Consider the following 16436-nt stretch of genomic DNA (forward strand, 5'->3'; position numbering starts at 1 on the left):
AGGGGGGGTCTGTTCCCCACTACAACCCTATAAACTCATGCATGGAATGGAGAGAGTGGACAGAAAGAAATTTTTCTCCCTCTCTCACAACAATAGAACCAGAGGTCATCCCATGAATGTGACAGTTGGGAAATTTAGGACTGACAAGAGGAAGTACCTTTTCACACAGCGCATAATTAATCTATGGAATTCTTTGCCATGGGATGTGGTGTGCTGGCCAGCAGCTTGGATGGCTTTAAAAGGGGCTTAGACAAATTCATGGAGGACTAGTCTGGTGGCTACTAGTCTGGTGGCTACGAGCTACCTCCAGCCTCAAAGGCACGATGCCTCTCAACACCAGTTGCAGGGGAGCAACATCAGGAGAGAGGGCATGCCCTCACTTCTTTCTTGTGGCCGCCCCAGAGGTATCTGGTGGGCCCCTGTGTGGAACAGGATGCCGGACTGGATGGGCATTCTTGGGCCTGATCCAGCAGCAGGGCTGTTCTTATGTAAACAGCAGTAACAATTTGGGCAGACCTCTGCCTCGTCTTTGGTAAACCTTGGTGTATGCTCATACGGGGGATGCCCATCAGTGTAGGATAACTAAGAATTTCAAGTAACCAAGTTTCAGGTATGCAGCAACGATATTTGGAAATTCACCAAGGAAAGCTAATAGATACCTGGCTTGCTGATCTGCTGATTGCCGTTACTTCCTGCTCCATAATGTTCTTCCATAAAACCATCCGAAACAGGCGATAAAGAGAACCGCTGTTACAATACAGAAAACACGCCGTAAATCAAAAGGTGTTAAAAACACACGTATTGGAAGAAAAGGGTATGACGCCGAGGGCGTGTCTTGTGCCCTTACTATGGGCGGCTCCACATGGCTGCCAGAAAATAAACTGGTGGGAACTGTGGCTATGCAGCCAACGTGAGCTCCTGGAACCAGCAGCATCTCCCACTCATTTCCATGTCAACTTAACACACCAGCGGGCATGCTCGGCTGACAACCCTGGGACTTCCTGCATGCAAACATGCAGATGCTCCTCAACTGAGCTATGATCCCATCCCCAAACTTGGGAGACAAAGCTCACATAGGCATATAGGAAGTTGCTGTCTACGGAGTCAGACCACTGGTCCATCTAGCTCAGTATTGTCTGCACGGACTGCCAGCAGCTCTCCAAGGTTTCGGACAGGGGTCTCTCGCAGCCCTACCTGGAGATGCTGCCAGGGAGTGAACCGGGGACCTTCTGCAAGCCAAGCAGAGGCTCTGCCCCTGAGCTATGGGGCTATCCCAGCAGTGTTCCCTCCAAGGCATTTGCACAAGCCTGAGCTCACAAGTCTTTTGACGTCCGCTCAGTTCATTTTAGATCCCACTCAGGTAGAATCAGGAGGGCCCCATTCTGAATGCATGTGTGCACACACAGTGCCTTGATGCTCCCGCCCAGAACAAAACTCGTTCCACACACAGAAGAAAAAATTTAGAGAGAACGCTGTATCCCAGGGCTGAACCTTCCCCCACACAAGGAAGGCATGTGTTCAGCCACCAATCTGCAGACTCTTCCCAAAGTTCAGACATTATTTTATTCAAACCATTCCGAGTTCCTTAATACTTTTGTTCTTGCCTGACATGACATGAAAGCACAATCTACATCAAAATCCTAACGGAAATCTAGCTGAGAAACAAGAGGTGCTCTCTGGCTACACTGCTGACGGCCTCTCCTTTTATTTTATTTACAGGGCTCACACCCGGCCTTTCAGTACAGGAGGCCTCCAGGCAGCTCACGGCAATCAATAAAAGCAATAAAGAGCAAACGGCAGCAACCAGGCTGCAAACATACGAACAGCAAAGCCGGGGGTAAAACAAGATGGGTTAAACAACAAATAAAAATACTTCAAATCTTATATCTATTTCCCAAAGAGCTGGCAGTGTTATGGTACTTAAAGATGCATAACTGCAGCACCTGTGGGGAGAAAGGGAGGGACCGGCTAACTCTGGGTAACTTGGAGAGATGCCAGTTTCACAAAAATCTGAATGGGAAACAATTTTTCAGAAAACCCACTCTCTCAAACTGCCCCAATATAATTTAATGGAGCGGGATGTTTGCTGATTGAGAGGGTAGTTAACAGCCAGCCAGGTGGGCGGAGCTAATAGAACTCAGTGGTGAGCAGGGACGGCAGAGAGGAGGGCTTGATTAAAAAGAGTGGGGCATTGTTCAGATTGAAGAATGGCCCCTCAAGACAGTCACACCCCTTCTGCCTCCAAGAGGGAAGGCTGCCTTAACTTTCACCAGGCTCAGGTAACACCTGAACACCAGGGTGGGTCCATATTTGTGCTATTAAAAGCATAAGAGAACGGGATGGATGTTGCCTGCTGCTTGGAGGATGATCGTGATGGCGCCAGCCTAGATATCTAGGAGGAGAGCTGCATAACTGGGTTGCTGCCCTTCCGAGACCCTGGCCCCAAGCCACTTAGGGCTCTGGGGGAGGTCAAAGCCAGCACTTTGAACCGAGCCCAGAAACAAACTGGGAACAAGAGAGTATCTTTTAACGCTAGAGTAACGTGCTCATGGTGGGCAGGACTAGTGAGCCATTCGGCTGCCATGTTCTAACTCCTGCTCACTGGGCAAAGAGGCACCTTTTTAACGTGGTGATTCTCCTGCATTGAGCAGGGGGTGAGCAACTGGCCCTCTCCAGCCCCAGCACAGCATCCCTCCAGTGACTGTGGCTGGTGTCTCTCTTATGTTTCTTTTTAGATTGTGAGCCCTTTGGGGATGGGGAGCCTTCTTCTTTATTTGTTGTTTCTCTATGTAAACTGCTTTGGAAACGTTTGTTGAAAAGCGGTATATAAATATTTGTTGTTGTTCTGCACCAGCTGGAGTTTCCAGATGCTTTTCAAAGGCAGCCCACACCCAACAAGGTGCAGTAAACTAGCCCGGGCTAGCAGCTCTCTGGGCAAATGGGCCTCTTATTAATAGGCAGCAACTTAAGTATATCAGGGTAAATAAAAATCAATGTTTGGGGTTTTTTTTAATCTGATCTTAAAATAGGATTTTTTAAAAAAATGGCAAACACACTAAATTCCAAATTCTCATGTAACAAATAATATGGTTAAAATCAAATCTCGTCACAAACATACTTCACTGACATTTACAGTCTCCTATAAATTAAGGGCTTTCTTGCACAGACTCAATCACCTGTCAATCAATCAGACACACACAGGCATTCATGTGTTTCTTCTCATGAAAATGGCTCTAATCTGCCCAGCAACGATCAGCTCTTGCTTTTGAAGAATCCTGGGCTTTCAGTTTCTGTTTCTAGCCAGACTAAAGTCATATGGGTGAATACGCCGCCTGGATAGTAGAGTGGGTGGTTTTGGTGGGGCTGGGCCAAGGCAGAGGAGTTCAGACAGACACACGATGCAGGAAAGGAGGTGGAGTGGAAAAACAGCAGAGAGGAAAAGGAAAGCCATTACTCAGTACAAAGCTTCCTATATTGCCCCACATGTTCCCAGAGAGAAACAACCATAATTTGGGTGTGCAAGACACCCTATCTGGGAACACAGGATATTTTAATATTTTAATTATATTTATTTATATTATATAAAAATATTTTTACTGAATTTTATCATATTTTAACTGTTGTAAACCACCTCGGGATGCTTTATGAAAAGTGGTATAAAAATTGAATACATACATACATAAAATAGAATATTTTGAAGAAATGCTTTCCCTGGGTGAAAAAGAACAAATGTGTCAAGTGCAAGTAGTACAATAAGGAGATACAAGACAGCTTGGCACAGGTAACAAGTAAAGGTATCCATTACATTAAAAAGAACCCACCAAAAAAACTATGTAAAGGTAAAGTGTGCTGTTGAGTCGGTGTTGACTCCTGGTGCCCACAGAGCCCTGAGGTTGTCTTTGGTAGAATACAGGAGGGGTTGACCATTGCCTCCTCCCACGCAGAATGAGATGATGCCTTTCAGCACCTTCCTAGATCGCTGCTGCCCAATAGGGATTTGAACCGGCAACCTCTGGCTTGCTAGTCAAGTCATTTCCCACTGCGCCATATACTATTACCTAAATTCGAAAAAGCCAAGTTATCTTAAAAATTGTATCAAGTATACCCTCCTGGATCTTGAAAATGCTCTACTGAGTATTAATATTCATATTAATTGGCCTATAGTTAATATCACTAACTCATCACTGAGGGAGGGTAGGATGCCTCCTTGTTTGAAAGAGGCCATGATTAGACCACCTCTTAAGAAGCCTTCCCCAGATCCCTCAGTGACAGAAAGTTATAGGCCGGTCTCCAATCTCCCATGGTTAGGCAAGGTGATTGAGAGGGTGGTGGCTAACCAGCTCCAGGCGGTTTTGGAGGAAACCGATTATAAAGACCCATTTCACACTGGCTTTAGAGCGGGTTATGGGGCTGAGTCTGCCTTGGTCAGCCTGGTGGATGACCTTTACTGGGGAATCGACAGAGGGAGTGTAACTCTGTTGGTTCTTTTGGATCTCTTGGCAGCAGTTCGATACCATCGACCATGGTATCCTTCTGGATTGCCTGGGGGAATTGGGGATAGGAGGCACGGCTTTGCAGTGGTTCCACTCCTATCTCTTGGGTAGATTCCAGATGGTGGAGCTTGGTGACAGTTGCCCTTCGAAAAGGGTACTATTATATAGAGCCCCTCAGGGCTCCATTCTGTCACCAATGCTTTTTATTATTTACATGAATCCGTTGGGTGATGTTATCAGGAGATTTGGTGCAGGGTGTTAACAGTATGCTGATGACACCCAGATCTATTTCTCCTTATCATCATCAGGAAATGGCATTCATTCCCTAAATGCCTGCCTACAGGCAGTAATGGGCTAGATGAGGGATAACAAATTGAAGCTGAATCCAAGCAAGACGGAGGTGCTCATTGTGGGGGATCAGAATGTGAGGGATGAGTTAGACCTTCCTGAGCGGGATGGGGTTACACTCCCCTGGAAGGAACAGGTACGCAGCTTGGGAGTGCTCTTGGATCCAGGCCTCACCCTGGTTTCTCAGGTGGAGGCTATGGCCAGGAGCGCTTTCCATCAACTTTGGCTGATTCGACAGCTGTGCCCACTCCTTGAAGAGGATGACCTCAAAACAGTGGTGCAACAGCTGGTAACTAGGGATGGGTCCGGACCGGTCCGGAGGCCATTGTAAAGGCCTCCGGACCATCCTGGCCGGTCCAGTCCGGGTGGAGGGGGTTCCTTTAAGGGCGGGGAGGGTTTACTTACCCCTCCTGCCACTTTGCCCCCTCCAGCTCTTGTAATTACTGTAGAAATTGGGGCGGCAGGATACCTCCCTGCCGCCCCTTCTTGCTGCTCAATGTAAAAGGCTCCGACAAGCCTTCTGCACACGTCGCGCACGAGCTTCACGTCTCCCGGAGGCCCGGTCTACCCGGACTCGGCCCCTGCCTGCGGGTAGACCGGGCCTCCGGCAGCCGGACGACCGGTCTACCCGCTGGGACGAAGCCGGGTAGACCGGGCCTCCGGGAGACGTGAAGCTTGCGCGCGACGTGCGCAGAAGGCTTGTCGGAGCCTTTTACATTGAGCAGCAAGAAGGGGCGGCAGGGAAGTATCCTGCCGCCCCAATTTCTACAGTAATTACGAGAGCTGGAGGGGGCAAAGCGGTGGGAGGGGTAAGGAAACCCTCCCTGCCCTTAAAGGAACCCCCTCCACAGTGCCGGACCGCAGCTGTGCAGTTCCGTGCACACCCCTACTGGTAACCTCCAGGCTTGACTATTGCAATGCGCTCTACGTGGGGCTGCTTTTGTATGTAGTTCGGAAACTTCAGTTAGTTAGCCAGACTGGTCTCTGGGGTGACCAGGAGAGGCCATGTTATACCTGTTTTAAAACAGTTGCACTGGCTGCCAATATGTTTCTGGGCAAAATGCAAAGTGCTGGTTATTACCTTTAAAGCCCAGAACGGCTTAGGTCTGGGCTACCTTACAGAGCGCCTTCTTCTATATGATCCCCATCGCACGTTGAGGTCATCTGGGGAGGTCCGTCTCCAGTTACCACCGGTATGTCTGGTGGCGACTCAGAGCCGGGCCTTTTCTGTGGCTGCTCCTGGCCTCTGGAATGCCCTCCCGGCAGATATCCGCAGTTTAGGTGCGCTGTTGGACTTTAAGGGAGCCCTAAAAACTTACTTATTTGGCCTGGCCTTCTAAGGTTTTTAAATTGTTTTTAAGTATTTTAATTGGTTTTAAATGGGTCTGAATTGTCTTTATATTGTTTTAAGCAGTGTGTTTTATATGGAGCTTGTGTTTATGTTTTTTAAAACTTCTTGTGTACCGCCCAGAGCCTTTGGATGGGGTGGTCTAGAAATGTAATGTAAAGAAATAAAAGAAATGAAATAAAGAAATAATAAAGAAATAAGGAACATGTTCTAGTGATCAGAGCATATTAACCAATATGTGAAGACACGTCAGTGGGAAACATGAGAGACACCACACCGCCTGGATTTAAATCAGCCCACCCAGAAAGGCACGCATGCCTGTTGCTCTCACTGGTTTCAGCCAGCAGGAAAAGCAGGTTGGCATCTCCATAGCTGCTTATTCCTCTGCCTGCTTTTTAAAGGGCTCAGTGGAGGGGAAAGAGCACATTTCAGGGAGATGGGAGCGAGTAAAACAATCTCTTCTGTCTCTACCCCATCCTTGCATTAATGACCTTGACTTCCAGGCAGGAGCCAGGAAAACGGCTTGTGTCTTGCTGGCAGATGCAGAACTGGCTGCTACTTGTTCCTGGAAAGCCCTGAAATTGCTTTAAATTAAAGACATGTGTTCCACTGCCCCTGGAAAATGAGTTTTTTGTTTGTTTGGCCTATTGATTCAAGGCATCCTGTTCAGTAAAGACGTCAAAAACAGTCCTGGGGAAAATTAAAGAGAACCTTTATTCTGCATGAGAAACAGGGCTTTCAGAACACAAAATGTCCTGGTTTTTTTGTGAAAGGCCATGCAGCCAACGTAGAACCAGATCAGGACACAAGTTCTGTGCCACAACCTGGGAAGAGCAGATAAGCCAGACTTCACAAAGCAAATCACTGGGGCTGGGGAGAATAGGAGTTGAAGTCTACCAACATCTGGGGACCCAATCTGGAGAACCCCAGCCTCACAGCACAAACCAGGGTGTGACAAATCCCAAACACCAGGGAGCCCTGGTGCCGAGAAATCTAACCCTGGCACCGAGACCCGGGGAGTCAGAGCCTGAGTTATGGAATAAAAGCTTCCTTTGCTCCAGGCAGCCCTGCTTCTGTTCTAAGCTTATGAGCTGCAGAAAAGGGATGGAGGGATGTTTATTTACCCTCCGCTTGCACAGGGTCCATACGAAGTCTGGTAATTTTGCCAAATCTTCATTGTCTGGCTCCTAAATTTTTGGGCTGGCTCCCAGATCCAAAGAAAGTCCGTCAACTTTCAACACATACACAGAAAACAGAAAAGCCGCTGGCCTAGGGAGAGGGGAATTTATTACATTTATTATGAACTGCCAAACACCTAAATCTCAAGGTGGTGTATGGTAAAGTGAAGTTGTGCCGTCGAGTCGGTGTCGACTCCCGGCGACCACAGAGCCATGTGGTTTTCCTTCTGTCGGATACAGGAGGGGTTTACAGAACTTAAAACAATAAATAAGACTCAGTATTACGATTAGAGCATTCTGCTTTACATGCAGAAGATCCCAAGTTCCCTCCCTGGCAGCATCTCCAGATAGGCCTGGGAGAGGCTCCTGCCTGCAGCCTTGGAGAAGCTGCTGCCAGTCTGTGTAGACAACACTGAGTTAGATGAACCAAGGGTCTGACTCATTATATAGCAGCTTCCTTCCAAAGTGCATAGGAATGCCTGGAATTTCTGAATGGATCTTTGGAAATTCAATGCACTCCATGGTCATTTGGCAGGATCCAGGGCTTTTCCGTGGGCATTCCCTGTCACTCATTTTAGTACATTCCCTAGAGCCCCTGCTTTCTGGATGAGCCCGAATCTATGAAGAGGCACCGAAGCCATTCGGCTCCCTGCAGCGGAAACGTTTCGGCGCAGGGCGCCTTTAAGAGGAAGCAGGCAGGTCTCACCCGCCCCTCCCTGCAGCCTCCGCTGCAGCGCTCCTCTAAGCAAAGCTGCTCCGTGAGAGCGGCAGCCCGTGCCGTGGGCTCCTCTGAAGCACTGCCGGGATGCTTCTCCCAGCATCCCGTCGGCCCGGCACTTCCAAGGCACCATCGGCATGGGCTGCCGCTTTGCTCAGGAGAGCGCCGCGATGGGGCGGCGGAGGCTGGAGGGAGGGGCGGGGGAGAGCTGCCTGCCTCCTTTCAAAGGCACCCCTCCCTGCCCCCCGGGATGTCGCCAGGGTATTCCGTGCACATCCCTAGCAGGCATCACCTGAGCTGCATACGGGCCAATGGGCCGACTCGGAGGAGCCGCTGCCAGCCTGTGCAGACAATACTGAACTGGACGGACCAAGGGTCTGACTCGGTATATGGCGGCTTCCTGTGTTCCATGAGGCCGCTTCCTCTGCTTCCGAATGCACGACAGGCGCCTCGTGATCCTGACCTGCTTCTCCAGTCTTGCTTCCCCTCCTCTCGGCTTTGTAAGTGGAGCAGCAGCAGCCCTGCGGAGGGGCAGACGTCATGCCAAACCAAAGGCAACACATTTCACGGTCGGCAAACCCACTTCAGGCCATGGTTTCCGATTCTGGTTTGCCAGCGAACCACAAATCATGGTTTGTTGACTCAGAGGGTGGTTTGGCACGGCGCTTGACCCGAGCCAGATGCTGAGCATAGGAAGGTGGTAGCCTTCTGCTGCATCAGAGCACTGGTCCATCTAGCCAAGTACTGCCTGCTCTGACTGGCAGCAGCAGTTCTCCAGGTCTTGTGGTAGCAAACATGACTTGTCCCCTTTGCTAAGCAGGGTCCTCCCTGGTTTGCATTTGGATGGGAGACTACAACTGTGAACACTGTAAGATATATGGGGGTGGGGCTGCTCTGGGAAGAGCACCTGCATGCAGAAGGTTCCCTCCCTGGCAGCAGCATCTCCAAGATAGGGCTGGGAGAGACTCCTGCCTGCAACCTGGGAGAAGCCGCTGCCAGTCCGTGAACTGAGCTAGATGGACCAAGAGTCTGACTCGTTAGAAAGCAGCTTCCTATGCTCCAGCCGTCAGACAGGAGTCTTTCCCTGCCTTGCGACTGTTAGATGCCAGGAACCGAACCTTGTGCACTCAAAACATGCAGTCTGCCCCTGAGCTGTGCCCCTCTCTAGTGAGCCACAGTCCACACAACACTCCAGATATCAAGGGGTGTGTTGGGTGAGCAATCGCTCCACTTCTCCACAACAGACACCCTTTGCAAATGCCGGCCCCCTCCCCTGCCACTGGGATCTGGAGGGAGGCATCCTGCCTTGGAGCCGGGGGGGGGGGCGCATAGGCACATGGGGAGCTGCCTTATACCGAGTTAAGACTACTGGCCCATCTCGCTCAGTCTGGTCTGCACTGACTGGCAGCAGCTCTCCAAGTTTCAAGGCGGGAGATGAATGCCAGGGAATGAAGCTGGGACCTGGAAGCATGCAGATGCTCTACCAATGAACTATGACCCCACCTCCAAATGCATAGGAACACAGGGAGAGGCTTTATGCCAAGTCAGACCCGTAGTCCATCTGGGTCAGTGCTGTCTACACTGACTGGCAGCAGCTCTCCATGGTTGCAAGCAGGATTTCTCCCAGCCCGACCTGGAGGTGCTGTTGCCAGGGAGTGAACCTGAGACCTTCTGCGTGCAAAGTAGATGCTCTCCCACTAAGCTCACTTGTAGTCCTCCAACCAAATGCAAACCTGGGTGGACCCTGCTTAGCAAAGGGGACCATTCATGCTTGCTACCGCAAGACCAGCTCTCCTCCTCAAGGTAGGTGTAGCCATCAAAACTAGCAGCCACTGATATCTGGAACATCCGCAATATCTTAGTAACAGAAACACATTTATACTGCCAAAAAAAAAAAAAAATTCAACCCAGAAAGGATCTGACCCAGAGGAGCTTTTAGGGGCCAGGTTGGGAAGTAGGTGCCTCCTTGGCTGATTCCCATCCCTCCATCCCTGTTTCCTGGACCAAACTTCCTGCCCCTTCCAACACCTTCAAGTAGGAAGAATCCTTCTGTGTAGAGTGGAAAGTGGGCATATAGTCCATGAGCCTGGCTCACAAACTATGGCCATTGGCACCATCTCAGGAGGACAAACCCTCGAGTGATTTTTGGCAACATCTACCTTCCTAGAGAGGGAAAGAAGGTGACAACCTTGTTGCTCTTATAGCTTTCTCTGTCTTATCACTCCTTCTTTATCTCTGCCCCCAAACGATTATGGTAAGACTGCAGGCATTTTTGCGCAGAGGAAAGGGTTAGGGGTCAGTGTTCTCTCTAATTTTTTTCATCCGTGTGCAGAATGAGTTTTATTCTGGGCAGCAGAATCAAGGCAGTGCGTGCGCACGTGCATTCAGAGTGAGGCCTTCCTAATCCAGCCTGAGAGGGATCTAAGATTAACTGAGCGGACATAAAAAAAAACTTGTGAGCGTGCGCACCCCTCAGAGGGAACACTGTTAGGGGTAACAGTGAACACATTGTTGTACCCTCTCCATGGAGTAATCTCTGGAGGACATTCCTGCCAGTTTTCATTTCCATTTCTCCAACAATATCAGTATTCTTTTATAGCCGATTTTGTGTTTTTAAAACTTTAAAAACCTTTTAAAGCACCATTGCAAATCTGGCCACTGCAGACTTGATATTCAGGACAATAAAGGCACAATAACACTCTGAAAATCTTGCAATGTTATCACCTCTTTTCTGTCTTTAGGGGTGTAGACGTCGTCAAAAATCCATCCCCACAAGACGGTACCGACCACCTCAGTGGGCTCATGTGCTCTTGGCTGGGGGCAAAAATCAACACAAACCCCAAACCCTGTTTCCATCTGCTTGGAAAAACGGCTCAGGACTTACATGTCTGAATGTCTTTCGGAGGTGCTTGAACTGCATGTAGAACCAGTAGTAATGCAGCCGACTCACTTCCCGGAGGACCACCACCACCACGCCAGCCACACGTCTTTGGTGATGGAGGCGGCACCAGCTGCACCAGAGGCAAGAATGGAAGACATCAGCGTTCCACGAAATGTGATTCAGAGTCAGTTCTGCTCTTACGGAAGTGGACAACTAATTCAGCCCCTGGTGAGCAGCCTGGCATCTCAAAGGCACAAAGCTGGCTTCCAGTTCTGGTGGTGCGGCAACTACGGTTATGCTTAACTTGGTTAATGCTGTTGGTGATGCAACCTAACTGGGGCTAAGGTGAGAGGAGGCTGTTAAGTCACCTCTCTTCCAAACTAAAGAGCCCCAGATGCTGTAGCCTTGCCCCCTGAGGAAGGTGCTGCAGGCCCCTGATCATCTTGGTTGCCCTCTTCTGCACCTTTTCCAGTTTATGTGCTGGGTCAAAAATTACTTTCTCTTCTCGGTCCTAGATTTCCCCCGACCACTTTCATGGGGTGACCTCTGGTTCTAGTGTTGTGAGAGAGGGATAAAAATTTCTCTGTCCACCCTCTCCACTTCATGCATAATTTTATACACCTCAATCAAGTCTCCCCTTAGTAATCTTTTTCTCCAATCTAAAAAGCCCCAGATGCTGTACCCTTGCCTCATTAAGGAAGGTGCTCCAGGCCCCTGATCATCTTGGTTGCCCTCTTCTTTCCACCTTTTCCAGTTAGATAATGTCTTTCTTTAGGTATGGTGCCAGAACTGTATGCAGTACTCCAAAAGTGGCCACACCATATATTTGTATAAGGGCATTATAATATTAGCATTTTTATTTTCAATCCCCTTCCTAATGATCCCAAGCATGGAATTGGCCTTTTTCACAACTCTTGGGCACTGAGTCGACACTTTCAACGAGCTGTCCAGCACAACCCCAAGATCTTCACCTGGTCAGTCACTGACAACTCAGATCCACCCGTGTATATGTTAAGTTGGGGGGGGGTTGTCTCAATATGCACACTTGCTTACACTGAACCACATCTGAAATTTTGTCACCCACTCAGCCAGTTTGGAGAGATCTTTTTGAAGCTTCTCACAATCTGTTTTGGATTTCACTACCCTAAAGAGCTTGGGGTCATCCTCAGAATTGGCCGCTTCTCTGCTTATCCCAACTTCTAGATCATTTATGAACAAAATAAAGAGCACTGGTCCCAGTACCAATCCCTGGGGGACCCCACTTCCAACTTCCTTCCATTGTGAAAACTGTCCATTTATTCCAATTCTATGTTTCCTCTCCTACAGCCAGTTTCCAATCCACAGTTGACTCTGGCCCCTTATCTCATGACTAAGTTTACTCAAGAAGCTTTGATGTGGAACTTTGTCAAAAGCTTTTTTGAAGTCCACTTTGTCAACCAGATGCTCTACCATTGATATCCATCCCCTGAGGGTATACAGGTGAAACTCGGAAAATTAGAATATCGTGCAAAAGTCCATTAATTTCAGTAATGCAAATTAAAAGGTGAAACTGATATATGAGACAGACGCATTACATGCAAAGCGAGATAAGTCAAGCCTTAATTTGTTATAATGGTGATGATCATGGCGTACAGCTCATGAAAACCCCAGATCCACAATCTCAGAAAATTAGAATATTACATGGAACCAAGAAGACAAGGATTGAAGAATAGAACAATATCGGACCTCTGAAAAGTATACAGTGTACTGTGCTTGATTGGCCAGCAAACTCGCCTGACCTGACCCCATAGAGAATCTATGGGGCATTGCCAAGAGAAGGATGAGAGACATGAGACCAAACAATGCAGAAGAGCTGAAGGCCGCTAATGAAGCATCCTGGTCTTCCATAATACCTCATCAGTGCCACAGGCTGATAGCATCCATGCCACGCCGCATTGAGGCAGTAATTGCTGCAAAAGGGGCCCAAACCAAGTACTGAATACATATGCATGCTTATACTTTTCAGAGGTCCGATATTGTTCTATTCTTCAATCCTTGTCTTCTTGGTTCCATGTAATATTCTAATTTTCTGAGATTGTGGATTTGGGGTTTTCATGAGCTGTACGCCATGATCATCACAATTATAACAAATTAAGGCTTGCCTTATCTCGCTTTGCATGTAATGCGTCTGTCTCATATATCAGTTTCACCTTTTAATTTGCATTACTGAAATTAATGGACTTTTTCACGATATTCTAATTTTCCGAGTTTCACCTGTATCTTACAGCAGAGGACGTGTGCAGGTAGTCACCCATTCAAAGGCAAACCTGCCTAGAAAAAAGGAGAATTCATGTTTGCCACTGCAACACTAGCTCTCCTCCTCAGTCTGGTAGACTAAGTACAGTGAGCCACTTTGTGGAATGTAAATCAGGACCCTACCTGGGCTGAGCTGCATTCTGGCGCTTTCCTAAAGCAGCGTATTTTAGGAATTCAAACAGTTGGTCATAGCCAATTTCACAGTCTTCCCCAAACACTTCAGCAGACAAATGGGGTTTCTTCTCCTGAGGAACAAGAAAACAGGCTGAGAATTGTTTACTCAGACAGTCTGAGGAGCTGAGCCTACAGTAATGAAATCCAGAAGCGAACAACTTGTTTGGTACAAAATACATCAGGAGCAGGAAACGCTAATGTGCAAAATCTGAGCTCTGCATAAGTAAGACAGCTTGGAAGTTACCGGCATAAACACAGCACAGGCCAAGAGACTGCAGTTGGATGAGTCACTTGCGAGAGCCAGAATATGGAACTAACACAATCGAAAATGTGAAAACACAGGGTCAGTCTTTGAAATCAGGATATGGAATTAGGAATATTGGAAACACATCATGAAAACTGGCTCTCTTTCGACCTGCCTTCTGGTTTCTGAGCATTTTAAAAACAATCGACTACAAACAAGCGGCATCTGGTGGGCCACTGTGCGAAACAGGATGCTGGACTAGAGGGGCCTTGGGCCTGATCCAGCAGGGTTGTTGTTATGTTCTAATGTACTAACACTGCCACAAATATTTGTATGCCACTTTTCCAGCAGAAGTTTCCAAAGTGATTGACATAAAAAATAAATAAAGATGGCTCCCTGTCTCAAAAGGGCTCACTATCTGAAAATATGCTGCCTTATACTGAGTCAGACCATTAGTCCATGTAGCTCAGCACTGTCTACACTGACTGGCAGCAGCTCTCCAAGGGTTCAGGCAGGAGTCTTCTTTCCCAGCCCTACCTAGAGATGCTGCTGCCAGGGACTGAACCTGGGACCTTCTGCATGCCAAGCAGATGCTCTGCCACTGAGCTACGACACCGCCCCGCCCCCCAGGCAGGGCCGAACAACTCTGGCCCTCCTGCAGATGTTGGGACTACAATTCACATAATCTCTGGCATGGTGACTGGGGAAGATGGGAGCTGTAGTCAAAAAACAGCTGGAGGGCCAAAGTTGTGCAGCCCTGCCCTAAGGGAAACATCTCACAGCAAACAATGTTAACATGTAGTCACTCATCCAAATGGAAACCAAGGCCAACCCTGCTGAGCAAAAAGGACCATTTGTGCTCTGCACCACAAGACCAGCCCAGACATGCATTTATTAGAGCTGGGGCAAAAGCAGCTAGAGGAGGGGGTGCCGGGAAGAAGTGTCAGGTGGGGAAGGGCCAGGCGTTGCATCCCTCACTGCTTCTCTCCTCTTAATCATGTGTTCCCCCCACTTGTCAACTCTTTGGCGACAACCCAGGATCTCAAATCTGGGTATACTGCCCAATACCTAGTTTGGCCCTTAGACTAAACCAGAGGCGACACAAAGCGATGCCATGCTGCTGCAAGTCAGGGCTTGACAAATCCCAAGTGCCAGGAAACCATGGCGCCTAGAAGTTTAACCCTGACACCTGGACTGGGAAATTCAGAGGGGGAGTTATTTAATACAATCTTTATTTGTCCCCGGCAGCCCTGTTTCTGTTCTGAGTATGTGATGTGTAAAGGGGGATAAAGAGAAGTGCGTTTACCTTCCTCCCCACAGTGTCTATCACTCAGTCTGGTAATTCTGTCAAGTGCCCATTGTCTGGCTGCTTGAGTTTGGGGTTGGTTCCTAGAACCAAAGAAAATTTGCCAAGGGCTGCTGAGAGATCCTATTCTTATGTTTAAAAAAGTGTGGGTACAATGTAGTGATTATTTGTATTGTCACAGGACCTTTTAGCAAGAATTCTGCTTTGAAAAGAAGTCCAGGACTCCAAGATCACAAAAAAGGACCACAGAATGCCTATTGGGTCACTCACAATAAACTGCACATAAACACAACAGCTGTCTTACTTTTCTTTGTATTTTAACTTGATGCTGGTTTTGGGAGACAACACCTGCAGCCACCTTCCTTTTCTTTTTAACCTTCTGGGGCTCCTCTTCATCTTTGCGGCTTCTTTTCTTTTTAATTCCTTGGATTCCTGCAGCCATCTGGTTTGTAAATTGTGTTCGTAACCCCTGCCCCGACCAAAAAAAAGAGTAGTTGTTAAAAATCCAAGGTAAACAAAATACTGTGCCTCACTTTAAACAGATTGGCATGGCCTCCTTGAAAGCAATGGGACTTTAACTTTAGTCATGACTAACTTATTCCATTGGTATTAATAAGTTCTGTAGCTATTTTATACACATTTGCTCTAAAGTGCTACTGTGTTCCATCATGGAGCTTACTCCCAAGTAAACCTGCACAAGACTTTATGCATAAGCATACAAGCATCAGACTTGGAAAACCAATTGGGTTAATTCAGTAGTTGGTTTGAGTTATTTTGTGTATTTTGGCTTTATTCCCCGCTGCCAGGATGATGATGATGATGATTACATTTATACCCCGCTCTTCCTCCAGGGAGCCCAGAGTGGTGTACTACATACTTGAGTTTCTCTTTCACAACAACCCTGTGTTAGGGTTGTTGTTAGGGTTCTCTTTCACAACACCTAGGTTAGGCTGAGAGAGAAGTGCCTGGCCCAGAGTCACCCAGCTAGTTTCATGGCTGAATGGGGATTTTACAAGTCAATAGGACTGTGCATGTGAGCGGCATGGCCATGCATATGCAACCTCTCCCTCCCTCTCGTTTCTTAGGGATAAGTCTCCTGGGGGGGGGAAGGTTAACCACAGATCTGAAGCGGCCCAAGTTTGCTCCGTGTTGGATTTGTATCCCTTCATTATATCTCATTGTTTCATACCATCAATCCGTATTTTTCAAAATGGAAGTTTCCCCACAGAAACACATGGCAGAGGAAAGGCTCCGAAATCCATGCAGGGCTCCTTCCCCAACGGACTGCGGCTGGCTGGCGACAGGAGAGTCCCAGTCCAACATGGGGGAATCCCCCTCTGGGAGCTCCTGCGAGAAGGAAGCCTAACGCAGTAGACTAGTAGCCCAACGCAGCAGCAGCAGCCGCTTGCTACAAACCTCTCCCTATTAATGATTGTTTATTATATTATATT

The 16436-nt window shown here is 48.1% G+C and overlaps 1 protein-coding gene and 1 non-coding gene across 4 annotated transcripts in view; both read right to left on the reverse strand.

Annotated features, from left to right (window-relative positions):
• REXO5 (RNA exonuclease 5) overlaps positions 1-16436 on the reverse strand; it is a 39739-nt gene that overhangs the window by 22781 nt on the left and 522 nt on the right. For 2 of the 3 annotated variants that reach the window (XM_053276378.1, XM_053276379.1), the window contains exons 2-5: positions 15290-15454; positions 13385-13506; positions 10970-11096; positions 660-747 (exon numbers count right to left, since the gene is read on the reverse strand). In XM_053276378.1, coding sequence (XP_053132353.1) covers positions 660-747; positions 10970-11096; positions 13385-13506; positions 15290-15427 — 475 coding nt within the window. In that variant the 5' untranslated portion in view covers positions 15428-15454. Of the gene's footprint in view, positions 1-659; positions 748-10969; positions 11097-13384; positions 13507-15289; positions 15455-16174; positions 16408-16436 lie in introns of those variants that run through there. The other variant, XM_053276376.1, reaches the window with a different exon arrangement.
• On the reverse strand, positions 14224-14292 carry TRNAA-GGC (transfer RNA alanine (anticodon GGC)). The gene has a single exon. It is a non-coding gene; the product is annotated as a tRNA-Ala (tRNA).

The sequence above is a fragment of the Hemicordylus capensis genome, chromosome 13, assembly GCF_027244095.1.
Source record: "Hemicordylus capensis ecotype Gifberg chromosome 13, rHemCap1.1.pri, whole genome shotgun sequence".
Classification (NCBI taxonomy): domain Eukaryota; kingdom Metazoa; phylum Chordata; class Lepidosauria; order Squamata; family Cordylidae; genus Hemicordylus; species Hemicordylus capensis.